This window comes from Bufo bufo, chromosome 5 (assembly GCF_905171765.1).
Source record: "Bufo bufo chromosome 5, aBufBuf1.1, whole genome shotgun sequence".
In the NCBI taxonomy this organism is placed as follows: Eukaryota; Metazoa; Chordata; class Amphibia; order Anura; family Bufonidae; genus Bufo; species Bufo bufo.
In genome coordinates, this window is record NC_053393.1 from 191,748,749 (window position 1) to 191,771,899 (window position 23,151).

The window sequence follows — 23,151 nt, forward strand, 5'->3', positions numbered from 1 at the left end:
AAGGCATTTGCCTAGGGCGGCACTTGCCAATGGGGCGGCAAAATGCCTTGTTTGCTTAGTGATAGTTAGTTACACAATATGCTAAAAAAATATTTTGCCCCTTGTCCGATCCGATCCTTCGCATAGTGAAGGAGTTGAAAGACTTACTTCCTCCTCCTTCTGACTTCCTCCCGACCTCCTCTGCATTTTGCGTCCGCGCGTTGCCGTTGTGACGTCACATGGAGGTGGAGTCACGGCCGGCAACGCTAGGGTGAGCCTTATCTCCTCCAAGTGCAGAACGGATCCTGCACACGGTCACCGTAAACACTGAGGCCAGGCCCCGGCCACCAATGCACTGATCCCGGAGCCTGCAGTCTTCAAAAACTGTAAGTACTTAAATTACAGTAATTCACAAAAAATCAATTACTTAGTTGTTTTATGGGGTAAGGGGGTTGAGACCCGTTGGGTGGTTAGAGGGGTGAGAATTAGGGAGGGGTAAATACTGTACTATCTCTAGCTGCACATTGTTTTTAAAAAAAATAAAACATAATCTGTAAAATACATTTGTGTTAGCAGTTGTGCTTTTTTAATTTTTAGAATAATGATACAGCCATTTTATTTAATGTATTTGTGCTTTCTGTGCTGTTGGAGGGGGAGTGAGTGGCAGTATTACACAATCTTTATATATTTTTTTATACATTTACAGATTGTGTAATACTGCCCCTCACCCCCCTCCAACCAACACAGAAATTAGCACAAATATATTAACTAAAATGGCTGCCTGTATCATTATTCAAAAAATTTAAAAAGCGCAACTTCTGACACACATACTTTGTATTTTACAGATTTTTATATATTTTTTTATACATCTGCAAAATACCAAATATTTGTGTCAAACTAGGAATGTGCATAGTTTATTTTTTTTAAATAACTTTTAGATGATAGACATTTTATTTTATTTCATACATACATTTGTGATGATTATTTTTCTTCTCTATATTCAAGGTACACTATAATCACCAGAACCACAACAGCTAAACGTAGTAGTTCTGGTGTCTATAGTATGTCTCTGCAAGCTTTTTAATGTAAACACTGCCTTTTCAGAAAATAAAGGCAGTATTTACATTACTGCCAAGGAACACCTCTAGTGGCCACTCATCAGAGGTGCTTCCTAGTCCAGTGTTGCACAACGTGCAGCACTGGCCTTCACGTTGAACACTCCTCATAGAAATGCATTGATTTAATGAATCTCTATGAGGAGATGCTGATTGGTGCAGCGCAGTGTTTTGCCAAGCATGCGCAATAGACTCCCAATGCTTTCCTAGGCTGATATATACTCAGACACTGCACATTTTTGTGTGGGAAGGCGGGATCCAGGGGGCCCAAGTAAATTCTTGCCCAGGATCCAATCAATATTAAAGACGGCCCTGCCCCTCGCACTTGCAGCTCTCTCTCTGCTCTGTCCCTGCTTCCTGATTAATGTCTGACTGTTGCCATGGAGAGCAGACAGCAAGCCGACCTCCCACGATAAGTAGCATGCTTCTTGAGAGTCTCCTTCCATTATAGCCGGGCAGCACATGCTACGTCTGTTGATTTTCACTGACGCTATGCCTGTTGATTTTTATTGATGCTATGCCTGTTGATTTTTCACTGACGCTATGGCCTCATGCACACTACCGTTGTTTGGGTCAGCATCCGAGCCTCCGTTTTGGCGGCTGGGATGCGGACCCATTCATTTCAATGGGGCCGCAAAAGATGCGGACAGCACTCCGTGTGCTGTCCGCATCCGTGGCTCCGTTCCGCGGCCCCGATAAAAAAATATAACATGTCCTATTCTTGTCCGCGCTTTGCGGACAAGAATAGGCATCTATATTACCGGAGTCCGTTCCATTCCGCAACACAGATGGTTTGCGGACCGCAAAAAACGGCACAGTCGTGTGCATGAGGCCTATGCCTGTTGATTTTCACTAATGCTATGCCTGTTTATTTTTTATTGACGCTATATCTGTTGATTTTCATTGACGCTATGTCAGTTGATTTTTACTGATGCTCTGTTGGTTGATTTTCACAGCATTGGTACTATTCTTAGCAGCCATGAGTGACGGGCGAAAAAGGCTAAGTGGAGCAGGTTACCGAAAAAAGCTTGAACAGACAGGAAAAATTTTACTATTTTTCGCGAAACCTGTTGCTTCTTCTAAGGCCGAATGCACACGGCCGTGTTCTGCGGCCGAGAGCGGTCCGTGGTATGCCGGGCTGGATTCCTGTTCAGAGCAGGAGCGCACGGCGTCATTGGTTGCTATGACACCGTGCGCTTCATGCCGCCGCTGCACTACAGTAATACACTCGTATAGTGTATTACTGTAGTGCAGCGGCGACATGAAGCGCACGGCGTCATAGCAACCAATGACGCCGTGCGCTCCTGCTCTAAACAGGAATCCAGCCCGGCATACCACGGACCGCTCTCTGCCGCAGAACACGGCCGTGTGCATTCGGCCTAATACTGAGCAGGGAGAGGAGGTAGTTGAAGATTTAACTGATGACATCTGTGAAACTGATGTTGCTACATGCAGTTATGATACTTCAATAGCTACCAGTAGTACTAGTATTGGCAGAGAAACTGAGACTTCTGAATCAGATTCTTCGAGTTCAGTAGAATTTGATGATCCTGTTGTACAAATAGGAGTGAGCTCTGAACCTGCTGAATGGGTTTTCAATGATTGCACCAGAGACCATGTGGCTAAACATGGAATAATTCAAAATGAGAATCTGGACTTTACACAGTCGAGAAGGCTGTATGCTGACCATTCTAGGTTGCTAACCAAAACACATTTATGAAAAAGAAAACTTTAATGGAGAGAAACAAAAAAGGAGCTATTTGGTTTACTCCAAAAGCAAAGGAGTCGTGTTTTGTGCTCCATGTCGTTTGTTTGGTGGCAAATCCCAGTTGGCAGAAAGTGGCTTTAATGACTGGAAAAATGGAATGGCTCGATTAAATGAACACGAGCGTTCAGCTGAACACAAATCCTGCGTTCTATCTTTAAAATCAAGAGCATGTACACTGGGGAGAATTGATGAAAGTCTTACCAAGCAGCGTTCTGAGGAAATTCAATATTGGAGAAATGTTTTAAAAAGAGTTGTTGCTGCAGTTAAGGCACTTGGCACTCGAGGACTTGCTTTCAGAGGGAAAGATGACCATTTTGGTTCCACACACAACGGAAACTACATGTTGACGTGAATTTCTGTCAGAATTTGACCCATTTATAGAAGAACACATTGCCCGTTAAGGCAATGCAGGAAAAGGAGTCACATTTTTCCTCTCATTCACTACCTGTGAGCAGTTTATTCAGCTTATGGCAGATTCTGTTACAAAGCAAATAGTTAGGCTGGGTTCACACGAGCGTGTCCGGATTAGGTCCGGATGCGTCCCTTTGTATTGCGGCAAACCCGCGCGAGTAGGAATGCAATTGCAGTCAGTTTTGACTGCGATTGCGTTCCGATGTTTAGTTTTTATCGCGCGGGTGCAATGTGTTTTGCACGCGCGTGATAAAAAAACGACTGTGGTACCCAGACCCGAACTTCTTCACAGAAGTTCAGGTTTGGGTTCGGTGTTGTGTAGATGTTATTATTTTCCCTTATAACTCACCTTCTCCTCTTGTTCGCGTAGTTCCCGGTCTCTTCTTTAAGACTTCTTTAAAGATGAGCTATGGGCTAAAGGACCTTTGGTGACGTCAGATCACATGCTCCAATCACATGGTCCATCACAGCCCCATAGAAATGAATAGGTCAGGATTCAGTGCGGGTGCAATACGTTCACCTACCGCATTGCACCCGCGCGGAATACTCGCCCGTGTGAACGCAGCCTAAGGAGGCAAAGGCTGCTAAATATTACTCTATCAGTGTTGATTCAACACCTGATAGCTCCCGCACGGATCAGCTGGCCTCCATCTTAAGGTATGTCAAGGAAGATGGCTTACCGGTTGAGTGCTTTCTTCGTTTTATTCCAAATCCTGGACATAAATCAGAACAACTGGCTGAAGTGGTCCTCACCACTCTTAAGTCATATGATCTTGATATTGCCAACTGTCGTGGCCAATCATATGACAATGGAAGCAATATGTCTGGCCATTATAGAGGATTGCAAGCCAGAATTCTGGAAAGAAACCCACTTGCTGTGTATATTCCATGTTCTGCACACTCTTTAAATCTAGTAGGGAAGCATGCTGCTGAAAGTTGTCCTGAAGCCTGTTCATTCTTTGGTCTCCTACAATACCTTTACATTTTTTTTACTGCTTCCACTCACAGATGGGAGATTTTACAAGAACATTTATCATCTGTGCCAAACACTCTAGTGGTAAAGAGATTATCTGACACACAGTGGTCAGCCAGGGAAGATGCCTGTCGAAGATTAAATCGAAATTGGACTCAAGTAATCGAAGCCTTAACAAAAATTAAGGAAAATACTGCAGAGGCACCAGGAACATGCAAGGAAGCTGAAGGTCTTCTGAATAAAATACAATGTCTAGAGATTGCACTTATGAGTGGTTTGTGGGGTACTATCCTGGATAGATTTGGTGCAGTTAGCAAAAAACTCCAAAGCATTGGCATTGATGTTGGAATTGTAGGGGAGCTGTATGAGTCACTGATCCAGTTTGTTCGAGAAACCAGAGGCATATAGCTGCTGCAATGGAAAAATCAGTTGTGAAGGATTATGAGACTAAGAGGAAAGGTGTACAAGCAAGGAAAGGTTCAGCAACTTCCAGGAAGACACAGGCAGAGGTAGCACAAGAAAACTTTTGCATTAACACCTTTTATGTTGTGACAACTTAGTTGAAGATAAAAGAGAGATAGGAGGCAGCGCCTCTTGTGTGGTGTAGTCTAATGATAGGTACAAAAAGGTAAAGTAAAAACTCTTACCAGAAGATGTTGTGAAGAGTCACAACATCTATATGAAGCTTGTGCTGATTTTCCCGATCAGCGTGCGGGGTGCCTGCGCTGCTGCCTAGGTTCCAGCCCCGTGCCTTGGAAGCATTCGTCGGGGAGAAGTACGTTGCAGAAGAAGAAAAAAAGATGAACCTTTGGATGGCGCTGTCAGCAGGAATCAGGAGCCGGCTCCTGACTCCTGCTGACAGCGCCATCCAAAGGTTCATCTTTTTTTCTTCTTCTGCGACAACTTAGTTGAGGAACTTATGAGAAGAAAAAATGCATATGACTCTTTCTTTGGAAAGTTTTAATTCATTACTGATCTATCAAAAACGGAGCCATCAGCAATTTCACAGCATGCAAATAACCTTTGTTCTTCTTACAGCAAAGACTTGGAAAAGGAGTGTTTTGTTAATGAGTGCCTCCACTTTCGTTCATACTTAATAAGTTCTTCTGCAGAAGATACCTCTGTTCTGGTGATGTCCCGAATGATAAGAGAGAGAGGATTACAAAGTATTTATTTAAATGTGGACATTGCTCTCAGAATGTTTTTGTGTACTGCAGCAACAAACTGCTCAGCTGAGCGTTCTTTCTCGACTTTGAAGCGAGTGAAGAACTACTTGCGATCCAGAATGGGAGAGGAAAGATTGAACTCCCTGGCAGTGTTGGCAATAGAGTCTGAACTCACAAAATCTTTGGACTATGAAGAGCTCATCAACAGCTTTGCCACACAGAGAGTTCGGCGAAAGCCACTTTAGTTTCCAAGTACTATTTAGATCTAATAGTCTAATATTCAACAGTTTGCACTTGTCAGAAATATTTACAGTTTTATTTGTTGTATTCAACAAGTTTCATTTCAGTTTAATATATTTATATATTTAATTAAAGTTATCTAAGTTATTAAAACCTAATCGTGTCAGTTTTAGGATGAATTAATTGATGCAAGCAAATGGTGTGTGAAAGTCTGTGCTATGGCTAAAGTAATGTAATGGACTGGATGTGTTGATATGTACAGTGGCATTGTCTTGTATGAATGACACAAATTGTGTATGCATGTCCAGTAACAGCTGTTGAAGCTTTGGTGCTGTTACTGCTCATGTGGACTGACCACACGCTAATTCAAACTATTTGAGTGTCTGTGATCAATATAGTATAGTTGACCTGGATGACTGATTTTTGTAAAGTGGTTGAATTTACACTTTATATTATTATATGTAAAGATTCTCTTAAAATAATACATGCAACATTTGGTAGAGAAAACACAAAATATTGGCCTCTTTAGGCTACACAGGAAAGGGTGTAGCCTAAAGAGGAAGGGGTGGGGTTTACAGAGGATGGGGCTTGGCCTTGACAGGAAGGGGTGGGTCAAATTTATATTAGGGGGTGCCCGAGTTTAGTCTCGCCTAGGGCAGCACAAAACCAAGATACACCACTGCCAGTAGCCCCCCAAAACAAGTGATTGAAGCGGGTTGTTATATACCAATATACTTTCTTTATAGTGTATTTGGGCACTGCAGCATTTGTTTGCTGTTTTGCTGCGTTCCCTCTGCTACACACAGTGACAAACAGTACTGGAAAAAATTCTTATAACTGGTGTGATATACCAGTTGCCCCCCAAAACAACTGATTGAAGCGGAGTGTTATATACCTTCTTCCACAAATACTGCTCTTCTATAGAGACTTTTGTCACAGGGTCATTTAAAAAATGACAGGCAGAGGCAGGCCCTTCTGCAGGGGTGGTAGCGGTCGGGCAGGAGCACCAGGCCAGAGCCTAAGTGGAAAGTTGCAGAAGGTGCGTGCAATTACGTCAAAGGACGCACCAGACTTGGTTGAGTGGCTCACTCAGCCTTCCGCTTCTGCACCCTCCTCATCCTCTCTTTCTGCACCCTCTCTACTCTCTGCTGTGTGCACCCCAAAGACACCACCACCACTATATCCCCTCCTCTCGAGTCAAAGGAATTATTTTCCGATCCATTCCAAGACATTTCCGATGCGCAGCCATCCTTGGCATCGGATCAGGAAGAGGAGGTAGCAATGGCCACCACTCTGCAGTCTGACTACAGTACCCAGATCAGCCCAAGGAGGTTGGTCCCCGCTGTTGCTGCCTACTCCGAGATCTCTAATGTTAGTGGTAGGGAAGATGATGATGATGACTTGTCGATGGACATCACGTGGGTGCCCACAAGAGAGGAAAAGGAGGGGAGTTCAGAGGGAGAGACGGAGCAGCAGATAGGGACGAGAAGCAGGCAGAACTTACATTGCACAGGAGGCAAAAAGCAGACTGCAAATGTATTAGGAGCAAGCCATTTACCATGCACGGTCACATCTGGCGCTCCCAGGACGCAGGCACATGGCTCCGCAGTGTGGGCTTTTTTTAACGTGTCCTCTGCTGACAATAGTGTTGCCATCTGCAGCCTTTGCTGTCAACGCATAAGTCGCGGTAAGCCAAACACTCACCTTGGGACGACCGCCTCAAGAAGGCACCTGGCCTTCCATCACCGAGCCCAGTGGGAGAAAGCCGTCAGAACCCACAAAGCCACACTTCTTCTCTCTCCTCCCAATTGTCCTCCACTCCACCTTCCACCGTGCCGTCCTTGCGTTTATCTGGCAAAAGGCAGGCTTCCGTGGCCCAAATGTTCGAGCGTAAAAAGATGATGATGCCGGATAACCCTCTTGCCCAACGGCTGACCGCAGGCTTGTTGGAATTGCTAGCTCGCCAACTACTGCCATATAAACTGGTGGACTCGGAGGCCTTTAGAAAATTTGTGGCCATTGGAACACCGCAATGGAAGGTCCCCGGAAGGAAATATTTCTCCCAGAAGGGCATTCCAGAGCTATATGACCACGTTCAGCTGCAAGTGAATGTATCTCTGGCACACAGTGTCGGTGCCAAGATACATCTGACCACAGACACGTGGTCTAATGAACACGGCAGGGAAGGTACATAACTTTTACTGCCCACTGGGTTAACATTCTGACGGCCGTCAAGCATGCAACCCGTGGCACCCATGTAGATTTGGTGTTACTGCCACGAATTGAATGCAGGCTACATCCATCCTCCCTCTCCTCCTCGACTGACTCCTCCTTTTCTGCTGCTACCGTCTCTTCCACTGCGCCCCCCAAGATCCCCAGAACCTATTCGACGTGCCAGGTAAGACGTTGCCATGCTGTGCTGCGTCTGTTGTACCTGGAAGCCAAGAGCCACTCGTTTCAGCTTTGCGTTCACAAGCAGATCAGTGGCTAACCCCCGCTCAATTTGACAGTTGGTAAAGTGGTGTGCGACAACGGTGCCAATCTGCTGAGTGCGCTGAAACAGGGCAAAATGACACACGTGCTGTGAATGGCACACATTCTGAACTTAGTCGTGTAGCGATTCGTTGCCAAATACACCGGGGTCCAGGACGTCTTGCGGCAGGCCAGGAAAATCTCTGGCCATTTCAGAAGATCTTACACGGCCATGGCTCGCCTTGCTGACATTCAGCAGCAACACAACCTGCCCGTCAGACGTCTGATTTGTGACTGCCTGACGCGATGGAACTCCACCTTGTATATGCTTGATAGGCTGCTCCAGCAGAAACATGCAGTTAATGACTACCTGTACGAACTCTGCAGCAGGACAGGTTCTGGGGAGCTTGTTTTTTTTTTCATCAGGCCAGTGGCTGCTCATGCGCGACGCATGCAGACTTCTGCGGCCATTTGATGAGATCACCAAACTGGTCAGTCGCAGACAGGGTGCCATCAGTGACATCGTACCTTACGCCCTCTTTCTGGAGCGTGCATTGTGCCATGTCATTGATCAAGCCGTCGAGGAGCAGGAGCTGGAAGATGAGGAAGTCTCAATGCTAGATGAATTCCCAGGGGGGTACTTCATCTGAGACAAGTCAACAACAGGAGTCTGAAGAGGAGTCAGAGGAGGATGGTGTCGGGGCGGAGGAGGAGCAAAAAGAGCATGCTTTAAACGTTTCTGGGATCCTTGGTGTTGTCCGTGGATGGGGTGAGGAGAAAGAGGACAACATTATCCTGGATGATGAGCAGGAGCCAGGCCACTCCACCGCTTCCAGTTTAGTGCAAATGGGGGCCTTCATGATCCAGTGTTTTAAGAGGGACCCCCGTATAAAAAGCATAAAGGGCAAGGACCAGTACTGGGTGGCAACGTACTTAGACCCCCGGTACAAATACAAAATGGCGGAAATGTTACCACCATCACAGAGGGCTGTCAGAATTCAGCACTTCCAGGCCTTGCTTCGAGATATGCTGCATTCTGCTTTTGTGGGCGCTGGCAGAGGAATTTCCACTCACAGAGAAACAGTTGCGGGTACCAATTCAACAGCGCATGCAAGAAGAGGGCGGTTTGAAGATGTGTTGGTCACTTCGGATATGAGATCATTCTTGCAGCCAACCCATCGACAGCCGTCCTCCGGAACCAGCCTCAGGGAATGCCTAGACCGTCAGGTGTCCGACTACATCGGGTTAATGGCCGATGTGGATGCTCTGAGAAGTGATGAACCCCTGGACTACTGGGTGGGCAGGCTTGAGCTGTGGCCAGAGCTGGCACAATTTGCCATGGAACTGTTGGCTTGCCCCTCGTCCAGTTTCCTGTCCGAAAGGACGTTCAGCGCAGCAGGGGGGATCGTGAACGATAAGCGCACTCGCCTAGCTCACATTTCTAAAAATAAATGAGGCATGGATCTCAGAGGAATTCAACACATGTGACGAGTCGACCATGTTTGATTGAAATTCCTCATGACAGCCCACAAATATCCACCACCACCCAGAACAAATCATGGTCCCTGTCTTAGGTAAATACAGCGGCATAAAAGGCCTTTTATGTCTGTTGAATGCCAAATTTTTTAGGCCTGTACTGGCCGACAGTTACATTTTTATCCTGTGACCGCCTAATGTACCTCCAGCCACAGAATCCAAAGTTCTTTGCAGTCAGGTGAACGCCTATTGGCTAATTTTTTGGGCCTGTACTGGCCGACAGTTACATATTTATCCTGTGACCGCCTAATGTACCTCCAGCCACAGAATCCAAAGTTCTTTGCTGTCAGGTGAACGCCTATTGGCTAATTTTTGGGGCCTGTACTGGCAGAAAGTTACATATTTATCCTGTGACCGCCTAATGTACCTCCAGCCACCGAATCCAAAGTTCTTTGCTGTCAGGTAATGCCTATTGGCTAATTTTTTGGGGCCTGTACTGGGTTACAGTTAAATTTTTTTCCTGTGACCGCCTAATGTACCTCCATCCACAGATTCCAAAATTCTTTGCTGTCAGGTGAATGCCTATTGGCTAATTTTTGGGCCTGTACTGTCCCACAGTTACATATTTATCCTGTGACCCCCTAATGTATCTCCAACCACAGAATCCAAAGTTCTTTGCTGTCAGGTGAACGCTTATTGGCTAATTTTTGGGGCCTGTACTGGCCGACAGTTACATTTTTCCGTGACCGCCTAATGTACCTCCAGCCACAGAATCCTACAAAGTTGTGTGCTGTCAGGTGAATGCCTATTGGCTAATTTTTGGGGCCTGTACTGGAGTGGCAAGTTTTCGCAACAATACTTAGTGCCCCAATCACTAATATCTCATGAGACCTTATAAAATGTGAAGTTGTGTGTACCGCGAAAAAATAAATCGCATCATTAGGGATTTTCGCAATGGCGCTTTTTTTAAACACTCGATCTGCATATACAGCGATTGCTATAACATGCATGTAAAATGTAATCAAATACACTGCTTTAATGTAAAATTACATACAGTGATCAGAAATTCTTCCTCAACGTCGCGAAAATTGTTGCCAACCATTTTTTCTGATCGCATCCAACTTCGGTCTGGTGGAAACCCAGTTGCTGTAGTAGGCCGCGCATATTTTGCGCATAGGAAAAAAATACATTGCCAATATTTCGCATTGAAAAAAATAATGAATAGAGATCGCAAATTTGTATAATACATCTGGTATGTCACTGTCTATGTTGTGGGACGATTTGTGCACTTCTTGCAATTATTTGGTGGCTGCAAATATGAGCTGAAGGTTTTTCAGGTTCGCCTGCCATTAAAGTGAATTGGGCCCACCGCAAACTTGCGGTTCGCGAACATTTGATCGTATTTGCGCGATCGCATTCGCGAACCGTCCCGGTCAATGTTCGTCCATCACTAGTAACGGATATGTTACAATAAATGACATAGAGGGCCAATATCAGAGGGTCCTATCTAGTGCAACTTAAATGACAGATGACCTACTATGAGTTAAATGAAACATGCAAAGGAGATTGCCTCATTAAGTCCCTTGGGATGGACAGTGCACAATTTAAAAATCCACTGGGTCTCTTTGCGGAGTAGTGACACATGATTTTTTGATGTGTTCTATCCCCTGGACCCTGAGTACCCCTTGATTGCCGTCATGATGGTCGCATACATGATGCATCACAGATGTCTCGCGGTTATTTCTGATATCAGATAGGTGTTCACCAATCTGATATCAGATAGGTGTTCACCTTCTCAGCTCACGTCTGGTCTTGCCTACATAGTGTAACACACATTGACAGGTAAGTAGATAGACGACTCCTACTGATGTGCATCTGATGGCAGAGCTAATAGAATATCTCTCCTTAGTCACCTGACTGGTGAAGAATGCACCTTTCATTATGTTGCCACAAATGACACAAGATCCACATGGAAAAGTGCCCGTCAATGTATTTTTGAGCCACGTATTTGACATGGGATGTATGTACATGCTATGGACCAGACGGTCGCGTAGATTGGAACTCCGTCGATACATGATGGGGTACGTGCTGATATCAGTTCTCCAATGTCTGGATCAGACTGCAAAATCGGGCCAATGCCACTGTAGGATGTCACGTACCTGCTTGTGTGCTTTATCGTAAGTGACTATAATCCTAGGGGCATTATTATCCTGTGCCCTGATTTTCAGGACAAGGAGTTGTTCACGGCCAATGCTCATGGAATGGTGAAACGCCTCTTTTAGCAAATGTTGTGCGTATCCCCAATATAAAAATTTAGTCCTAAGATCACATGCAGCAGCCTTAAAGTCACAGAGTTTTGAGCAATTCCTCCTAGTTGTCAAATATTGTCCCTTCGGGATAACTTTCTTGAGGGCTAGTGGATGTCCGCTATCCCAGCGTAACAGGCTGTTAGTAGACGTCTGCTTTCTGAACAGATTCGTAATGATCTTTCTATCTGTCCCTACTGAGATGGTAAGATCCAGAAACGTCCCGTTCATTGATGTCCGACGTAAAATACAGACCTAGCTGGTTGACATTAAGTTCGGCTACAAATCGGATAAACTTCTCCTTAGTCCCTTTCCATAGCAGAAACACATCATCAATATATCTGATCCACATTAATACTGATGATGTGCAATGATCCATTATTTCACAAAAAATGACCAACTTTTCCCACCAGCCCAGGTAGAGCACAGGGCACAGGGACTGCCTATCGCAACTCCCCTGAGCTGGTGGAAAACTTGGCGGTCGAACAGAAACGCATTGTGTGTCAAAACAAAATCCATTAACTCCATAACAAAGGCATTATGCATATTGCAGTGTTCACCTCTCTGTTGAAGGAAGGCCTTGATAGCTTGGCATCCAGTATCATGAGGTATGGAGCTATACAAGGCCTCCACGTCTAAACTGGTCAGTCATGTGTCATCATCGCACTGGATACTATCCAGTCGCTGCAGAACATCCATTGTATCCCTGGCTTAAGAAGGCAGTCCCACTACAAATGGTCGTAGTATCACATCCCCCACGCCAGATACAATGGTTCTACCCTTCACGGTGCGCCTTGCTTATGTAATTTAGGTAACCCATAGAAGGCGGCAAGCACTGGGAATTTAGGTAATAGATATTCAAGTTCAGTTCTGCTGATGAGCTTATCCCTAAAAGCCTCGTTCAGGAGTACAGAAAGTTGGGTCCTAAACACGGGGGTTGGATCAGTAGAAAGACGCCTGTATGTAGCAGCGTCCTAAATGTATCCTAAGGCAAATGTCACGGTACTGGTCCTGGTCCATTAGTACAATATTACCCCCCTTATCTGAGGGTTTGATAACTATACTGGTATCACCCTCCAGGTCTTTCAAAGATTTTCTTTCCTCAGGGCTTAAATTGTCTGAACTAAAGTACTTCCCCTGCAGTTTAGATAGATCTTAGGTGACAACTGATAGAAAATCGGCGTGTTGTCATTCAGAGGGGAATAAATTTGAAAAGGGTTCCTAAGATCGGTAAAGGGACCATCGCCAATATTCCTATCCCCCTCTTCATACAAATCAGCTGAAGATCCTCCAACCCAATGGCATCTGCGTTTATCATGGGTGAGGAAAAACGTTTTCCATTTCAACTTCTGTGCATAAAGGTGTAAATCTTTGACCCAAGTGAATAGATAACTTTTTTGAAGAGGGACAAATAAAAAGCACCTTTTAAGGACCTCCATTTCAGGTAGGGAAAAGGTACACTGTGATAAGTTGACAACCTAAAGTTCCTCTATTTGGGAACCTCCGATGGTTTTTTGTGTTGTCTAAACCCCCCCCTCCCCCCTTGAACCACTACCTGATCTACCTCTCTGCCTACCTCCTCGTGATCTTTGAGAGCCCCTATTGCGGACATCTACTAGCCCTCAAGAAAGGTATCCCAAGGGGACAATATTTGAGGGCTAGGAGGAATTGCTCAGAACTCTGTGACTTTAAGGTTGCTGCATGTGATCTTAGGACCCAATTTTTATATCGGGGATACCCACAACATACGCTAAAAGAGGCGTTTCACCATTCCATGAGCATTGGCCGTGAACAACTCCTTGTCCTGAAAATCAGGGCACAGGATAATAATGCCCCTAGGATTATAGTCACTTACGATAAAGCACACAAGCAGGTACGTGACATCCTACAGCGGCATTGCCCATTTTGCAGTCTGATCCAGACATTGGAGAACTGATATCAGAACGTCCCTCCATCACGTATCGACGAAGTTCCAATCTATGCGACCGTCTGGTCCTTAGCCTCTACACACATCCCATGTCAAATATGTGGCTCAAAAATACATTGACAGGCACTTTTCCATGTGGCTCTTGTGTCATTTGTGGCAACATAATGAAAAGTGAATCAAGGGGATAGACGGCTCTACCGCTTAGGTAAATGATAGAGGTGCAGGACTGCTTAGTCTGACTCACCAAGTCAGGAGCATATAATCACAGAAAAACAAGGGTAAGCAGGCACACTCTAATCTGGGTACAATCAAGTAATTTATTTATAGTAAAATAAGATGGGTCGAGGTATAGAATTGATAAATATAGAGATGGTAGAGATAAAAAATATAAAATATAGAGTTAATTAAAAAGATAGTCTTTTAGTAGAAAAATATGAGTAGTGGGTGATCACCACTGGGTAATGAATACCCTGTAAAATATCTGGAAAAAAAGTCTGGAAAAAAAGTCTGGAGGAAATTAAAATCTTTCATACACTGTTGTGCATATGATGGTGACCACTGTTTAGAGGTAAAATTGAATAAAAGATATCTTATATGATAAGGTAGTCCTTTATGAGCAGCTTTAGATAATATGTGCTTTGTATTTCATATGCCAAGCTGTGGATGGAAGAGGAGCTCTGAGCCTGAGTGCGGCGTCCCGCACTGTCAGTGGCTGCAGAGGTCACTTACCCTTCCTAGCGCTTCTTGTGTGTAATCCTCCGGCAGTGATCGGCGGTTCCTGGAAGGCTGTGTTACAATGGATACAATGGATACCTCCCACTGTATGTCAATAATCAGGAAACACCAGGATTTACCAATGATACCACAATGAAAACATACGAATATTTATAATTATATTATAAACACTAGAAAACCTCAAGACCGTACAAAACTCACAAACAAAAAATTATCAATTATAGCTTGTATCAACAACCACTACTTCCCTATACCAGAACTAGTGAACATCCATATAAATAAATTATCTCTCCACATTGCATAAATCTATAATATTAAAATCCTGTGCTTCGCTATGGCCCATGCTGTTCTTCCAATTGGTACATACAGGATGACAAACCGGAAAGATTTGCTGGGTCTTTCACACTACGGACCAGCAATATAATGGGCTCATCCTACCATATACCTACAACCAGGAAACATCAGGACCATTGCACGCTCACTATTAGGATACACCATATACCCAGTTTACATCAGGAATTAAAACAAGTACCATAAATACTACTAATCAATAAACACCCACACTATAGAAACCCATCTGAGACATATCCAACCAAATAAGCTATTAGTCCCTGACACCACGAAAAAAAAAGGTGTCTGACCCATGAGACAGATAAAACAAAGACAAAATCAGAATACCCATGAAATCAACTGATTTACAAATACAATCACCTTATCATAGGAGTGATTGGTCCCAATCAGGCATCTCTACCTATATTTTTATGCCATTCCTACTCTTATACACAACATATATATATTTTTTGATTCTTCCAGTCTAATTTTTATTTTATTCTTACTATATTCTTTTCACTTTACTATTTTCACCTTTTTCAAACCGATTGTGCCAAATAAGATTGCTATAAAGCAACTAATTGAACGCATTAACTTTATTGGTAATGATAATTACCTTGATCATTGCTGCCCTATAAATACTATAGCACCCACCATAATCCTCCACTTACTGATGAAGGGACCAGCGTCCCGAAACGCGTTTAAGCAGCTGAGGATTATTGGATCATTCACCACTTGAAACAGAGCAGGAGGAATATGGAGAACAAACTTTAAAAAGTTTGCGATCACGGGACCACTGACGTCATCCACCAGACGCGCGAACCACGCCCCCCAGCGTCCTAGGCAACAAGAGGGACGCTATCGACTCTGAACAGGACTGAATCAACACAGCCTTCCAGGAACCGCCGATCACTGCCGGAGGATTACACACAAGAAGCGCTAGGAAGGGTAAGTGACCTCTGCAGCCACTGACAGTGCGGGACCCCGCACTCAGGCTCAGAGCTCTTCTTCCATCCACAGCTTGGCATATGAAATACAAAGCACATATTATCTAAAGCTTTAAATTACAGCTATATGTACATGCCTGCTGCTTTATTAGAAATATATTGAATCAGTGCATTATTTATCCCGGACTGTGCGGCAACTGACATCTATATATACTATACAAACAGAGCCATCATCCTCTGCTCATAAAGGACTACCTTATCATATAAGATATCTTTTATTCAATTTTACCTCTAAACAGTGGTCACCATCATATGCACAACAGTGTATGAAAGATTTTAATTTCCTCCAGACTTTTTTTCCAGATTTTTTTTTTCCAGATATTCATTACCCAGTGGTGATCACCCACTACTCATATTTTTCTACTAAAAGACTATCTTTTTAATTAACTCTATATTTTGTATTTTTTATCTCTACCATCTCTATATTTATCAATTCTATACCTCGACCCATCTTATTTTACTATAAATAAATTACTTGATTGTACCCAGATTAGAGTGTGCCTGCTTACCCTTGTTTTTCTGTGATAATGAAAAGTGCATTCTTCACCAGTCAGGTGACTAAGGAGAGATATTCTATTCCCTATGCCATCAGATGCACATCAGTAGGAGTCGTCTATCTACTTACCTGTCAATGTGTGTTACACTATGTAGGCAAGACCAGACGTGAGCCGAGAAGGCGGATTGGTGAACACCTATCTGATATCAGAAAAAAACACGAGACATCTGTGGCGCATCGTGTATACGACCATCATGACGGCAATCCAGGGGTACTCCGGGTCCAGGGGATAGAACACATAAAAAAATCCATTCGCGGAGGAGAGACTGTTGTGTCACTACTCCGCAAAGAGACCCAGTGGATTTTTTAATTGTGCACTGTCCACCCCAAGGGACTTAATGAGCCGATCTTCTTTGCATGTTGCATTTAACTCATTGTAGGTCATCTGTCATTTAGGTTGCACTATATTGGACCCGCTGATATTGGTCCTCTATGTTATTTATTGTAACAAATCCGTTACCATCTATCACGTTGGGGCTCTTTGTTAACCCAGTCTGCATTGATATGGTCCTTTTGCAAAGTTTTTTTCTTGAGGCAATTTCTGATGCCCATTGAGGAATTTATACCTACCTGGAATTCTGCATATGGTCATATTCAGACCGCATACTTGATCTTTGCAAACCGCATCTTCGATTCCCCCTTATCCTCGGCGTGCTTGCGCACTCCTCTGGACTTGTAATGCCCTATCTTAGTGAGGCGGGCGTGGTAGGCATGCTGATAGACGAGCCTCCACCTCTGATTGGCTCCTCACGCTGGCGCACACCTTTGGTGGAAGGGGCGTTTGCTATATCAATTCGGCATGTCTTCAGCCGCGTACGGCCAACACAGAGCTGTTATAACTGGCAATTGTGTCTAAACTCTGACCGTTCCTGATGAAACATGGGGTGTGTTACCCACGTAGAAACGCGTTGAGCGTATTTGTTATTTAGACATAGCTCACTAGGCTAGCATTCAGTGACACAGTTTCACTGGTGTATATGAATTAGACTCGTCAGACTAGTGCTTCCTTTCACCTATTGTCAAGTACAGAAACATATAGGGTATGAATTCATGATTGAAACTAGTCTGACAGTGAGTCCCTGTCCCCATTGGGTATTAAAGATAGCCTTAGTTTGCAGGCACTTCACTGAGCACCAGGGCCTGCGCTATAATAAGGCAGACCAAGCGGCTGCCTTAGGGCGCAGAGACAGGGGGCGGAAAAATGAAACTTTTTTTTTCTTATGGGTCTAATGGGGCGAATACTAATGAAGCGCTTCAATTTTGGAAGCGCTTCATTAGTACCGGAGGACTGGTCCTCCGCTTGGCTGTCTCCTGTAAAGAGCTGCACACCATGTGACCTCACTGTGCGCAGCCTTTGCAGCTGACAGCCGAGAACCAGGAAGAAGAGAGAGAGCTTTGGTGGTGAAAAGCGGCGACGTCCAGGAGCAGGAGAGGTAAGTTATTTTATTTTATTTGAGCTGATGGCTGACATGGGTGGGCATGATGGCTGACATGGGGGGCATGATGGCTGACATGGGGGGCATGATGGCTGACATGGGGGGGCATGATGGCTGACATGGGGGGCATGATGGCTGACATGGGGGGGCATGATGGCTGACATGGGGGGGCATGATGGCTGAAATGGGGGGGCATGATGGCTGACATGGGGGGGCATGATGGCTGACATGGGGGCATGATGGCTGACATGGGGGAGCATGATGGCTGACATGAGGGGTACGATGGCTGACATGGGGGGCATAATGGCTGACATGGGGGCATGATGGCTGACATGGGGGAATGATGGCTGACATGGGGGAATGATGGCTGACATGGGGGGCATGATGGCTGACATGGGGGGACATGATGGCTGACATGGGGAAGCATGATGGCTGACATGGGTGGGCATGATGACTGACATGGGGGGCATGATGGCTGACATGGGGGGCATGATGGTTGACATGGGGGGGCATGATGGCTGACATGGGGGGCATGATGGCTGACATGGGGGGCATGATGGCTGACATAGGGGCATGATGGCTGACATGGGGGCATGATGGCTGACATAAGGGGCTGATGGCTGACATGGGGGGCTGATGGCTGACATTGGGGCATGATGGCTGACATAACGGGCTGATGGCTGACATTGGGGCATGATGGCTGAAATGGGGGCATGATGGCTGACATAAGGGGCTGATGGCTGACATGGGGGGCTGATGGCTGACATTGGGGCATGATGGCTGACATAAGGGGCTGATGGCTGACATTGGGGCATGATGGCTGAAATGGGGGCATGATGGCTGACATGGGGGCATGATGGCTGACATGCGGGGCATGATGGCTGACATGGGGGGCATGATGGCTGACATGGGGGGCATGATGGCTGACATGGGGGCATGATGGCTGACATGGGGGGCTGATGGCTGACATCGGGGGCTGATCTGAAGCATTGGGGGGCTCATCTGAGGTCTGATTAACATTTGGGGGTCTGATTGCTGGTCTGACCTAAAGTGCAATGGAAAATATGTTTTTCTTATTATCCTCTTCTAAATCCTAGGTGCATCTTAGAGGGCGAAAAATACGGTCCTCAAACCAGCGATTGTCTGAAGCAGAGAGAAGATACCAGGACCACACAGAGGAGAAGCCAGCTGCTGCAGACGGGACCAGGGCCAGTTGAGCTGCAGGGGGGCGGCAAAATGTAGCTTCGCTTGTGTTGGCAAAAATCCTTGCACCGGCCCTGCTGAGCACATCAGGCTGAGATTATGTGATCCTAGGAAAAAACTTCTGCTACATCATAATGCCCTAATAAGACATGTGAAAAGACAGGGCTAGACAAAGCAACACATATACAGTACTTCAGAAAAATAGAAATACAGCTCTAAACATGAAGTTTACAATCAATAAATGTGGTCTCTTACAGGTGAATTCTTTTGTGTATATTTGCATTATGAGATATATATATATATATATATATATATATACGGTATATATATATATACACGGGTATATATCTTTGAGGCAGGGTTTCATGACTCCACTAGTAGTGCCCCCATGAGATACTTACCTGAAACATCAGTAAGTGTAGTATTCAGACTTCTTAAAGACAAATAAATATGCAACGTACCTTTGACCGTGGTGGTGCTCGAATATACCATTTGCAATCAACTGCTTCATTTGCAGTAGCCTTTCCTTCTTTAAGGATTTGCACGGACTCTATTATTCCTTCTGGTCCCCCCATTTCAAACTCACAAACTATATTTATAAAATAATAAAAATATATATTTTAAAAAATATATTAAAGATAGAGACAGATATAAGATGGATATATAGATGGATGGATGGATGGACGGAAAGAAAGGCAGAGATAGATAGATAGATAGATAGATAGATAGATAGATAGATAGATAGATAGATAGATAGATAGAATGATAGATAGATAGATAGATAGATAGGAGATAGATAGATAGATAGATAGATAGATAGATAGATAGATAGATAGGTAGATAGATATGGTGATTATAGATAGAAATATAAATAGACAGACTGATGGATACATATGAGATAGGTAGGACATAGATAGAAAGATAAATAGACATATAGACTACAGATAGATAGATAATGAAAGATTACGAATACAGACTACTCACCAGGTAACGGTTTAAGAACTCCAAGGTCTTTAAAATCTGGATCTGTTGAAAGAAATGGTTGTATTATATTATTATATTAATTAACAGGATGTTCTTTAGTACACATGTATTTTAACATTACTGATTACAAGGATACATTATTTTACACAATGGATGTTTGGTAGATCAATTCAAACATCTAAAGTTATTCAGTCCCTCAGCGATAGAAGCCAATGCAGGATCTATTTTTAACATGGGTCATGTTGCACCTTTTAGACAGTAGAGGGCAGCATGCCCCTGCAAGACACATTTTTCTTGCCATTTTTAACGCGACTTAGCAGCAGGGACGGTTATAGACAAAATGTGGCCCTGGGCAAAATCAAAAGTGGGGCCCCAAATCTTGTAATAATGGGCTAACAACACAGTCACATTCCGTCGATTCCGTAAATGAAAAGAAATATGTGAACATGTGTGTTCCCTCGGCCTCCATTCTCCAGGTCACTATGATTAGAGTGATACCACATTTATATAGTTTTTCTTGTGTTTTAAAAACTTGGGAAAGCATTTTTCTTTCCATCGCCACATTCTGACCTCCCCAAAACATTTTTTCATAGTTATGTCTACAAAGCTCCTGAGAGGGTTCATTATTTGAGGGACGATCTGTAGTTTTTTATTTATAGCATTTTGGGGTGTGTATGACCTTTTGATCTGTTTTTATAAAATTTTTGGGAGGAGGTGATTTTTTGTCATTATTTTCATTCACCATATGGGTAAATACATTCATATTTCAAGTGTAAAATATAGGAGTGAAACTGGATCGCACATCCTCAATGCTATGCTTTTATCCAATAAGCGCTTCTCAGCATAAATAACATCGCTTCTCAGCGCAATTTATCGTATACCTACCCCTATGTTGCATGCTGTATATGAGGCATTAGTATACAATTTGATCAAAAGCATAGGCCCACTCACCACGACAAGGTTGCCTATTTGAATGGGAACCTACGGCAGTTTGAGTTCCTGAGAGTATGTGATAAGGTGAGTTTCACACCTGTTCACATGGTGCAGTGCTGCGGGGGGGCCATTGTTGCTTTGGTGCTGTGTTGGTGGGGCCCAGTGCCAGGGTGTCTTTGCCAGACAACGGGGGCGCTGTTTGACTGCTGGGTCCCGCTGCCTGCCGATGCGGTGCTGCGGAGTCAGTGGTCGACGCACAGCGATGTGCCAAATTTAGAGCAGGTTCCCATTCAAAGAGGCAACCTTGTCGTGGTGAGTGGGCCTATGTTTTTTGATCAAATTTTATACTAATGCCTTATGTACAGCATGCAGCATAGGGGTAGGTATACGATATATTGCGCTGAGAAGCGATGTTAATTATGCTGAGAAGCAGTTATTAGATAAAGCATAGTATTGAGGATGTGCGATCCAGTTTCAGTCTTATATTTGACACATTCATATTTTAACCTTATGGGTGTTTTGGGAATTTCTTCCTATGATGTTTATTTTTTGTTTGTTTTTAATATGTAGATAGGGAGTGATTTTATTATAATTTTTTTATATATATTTTATTAAACTTTTATACACATATTAAGTTTTCTCAGAGGACTTGAACATGTGATCATTTGATCGCTTCTCCACTGTACTGCAATGAATTACCATTGCAGTCTATGGGGGTGCAGTGCTCCCATGGTTAACCCCTATGATGCTGAGGTCAACTGCAACCATGGCATCTGAGTGGTTAAATGTCCAGGTGTCTGCAGTGTGAAACAACAGAAACCCAGCAGCTATGGTGTCTGCTCAGCTTCTGACCAAGAACCATGGGTTAAATGGGCCTGAAAGTACTGCTTACTGGGAAGGAAAAGATCTAGTATATAGATATACAGTATACGATATATAGATAGATATGAGAGCAATAGATAGATACCATATTTTTCGCTTTTTTAAGGCTACTTTAACACTAGCGTTTTAGTTTTCCGGTATTGACATCCGTCATAGGGGCTCAATACTGCAAGAAAACTCTTCAGTTTTGTCTCCATTCATTGTCAATGGGGACAAAACTGAATTGAACAGAACGGAGTGCTCCAAAATGCATTCCGTTCCGTTTAGTTGCGTTCCCATACCTGAGAGCAAACCGCAACATTTAGTAGTTTGCTTTCCGTCCCGGGATGCGGAGCAAGTTAATGGGGAAGGATCCGTTTTCTCTGACACAATAGAAAACGGATCTGTCCCCCATTGACTTTCAATGGAGTTCATGACGGATCCGTCTTGGCTATAGAAGACATAATACAACCGGATCCGTTCATAACGGATGCAGATGGTTGTATTATTGTAACAGAAGTGTTTTTGCTGAACCCTGCCGGATCCAGCAAAAACGCTAGTGGGAAAGTAGCCTTAGACGCACCTGACGATAAGACGCATCTAGGTTTTAGAGGAGGAAAATAAGAAATAAATATTTTGAACCAAAAGGTGTGCTAAAGTTTTTAATAAAATAACATATTTCACACTGTTAAGGGGGGATTTATTGCTTACACACTCTTATGGAGGGAATCTGGGAATGATGTACTGTTATGGGGCATCTGTGGATGATACACTGTTATGGTGGTCTCCGCGGTATAGGGAGAGAGTTAGGGAAATAGCAGAAAAGAGTGAATAGGGATACAGAGGTAGCCCTGCAGCAGAGAAAATTATCTACAATCACTAAAAGGACAGCAACATTGTAGCTGCATGGTTACCTTAAGCATAAGGGCCAAATAGTAGCGAATCTCAGCAGGAGAAATACCTCTACCAGCACTCTGTATGTAAACACATGATAATAACCAGCCAACCTATAACCAGTGTGTATACTACCCAATATAAAACAAGGGGGCCCTCACCAAACGAGTGAAAACAAGTACACTACTCCAACTGCACATTATCCCATATGCCACTGGACACTGAGAATCTTAAATGTTTTTCTTTTTTTGGAGTGTGTTATTGCAAATATAAAAATTTAAAAAAATAATTAATAAAGATAAAAATTTTATTATCAGTTAGGGACCCCTATAGGGATTGTAGGTCTCAAGATCCATTGGTGCATGAATGGTCTGTGGAT

At 43.9% G+C, this 23,151-nt stretch overlaps 1 protein-coding gene across 1 annotated transcript in view; it reads right to left on the bottom strand.

Annotated features, from left to right (window-relative positions):
• NETO1 (neuropilin and tolloid like 1) overlaps positions 1-23,151 on the bottom strand; it is a 182,912-nt gene that overhangs the window by 38,999 nt on the left and 120,762 nt on the right. Inside the window, exons 5-6 of the mRNA XM_040432143.1 lie at positions 20,085-20,126; positions 19,562-19,689 (exon numbers count right to left, since the gene is read on the bottom strand). Of these exons, the coding sequence (XP_040288077.1) occupies positions 19,562-19,689; positions 20,085-20,126 (170 nt within the window). The remainder of the gene's footprint in view (positions 1-19,561; positions 19,690-20,084; positions 20,127-23,151) is intronic.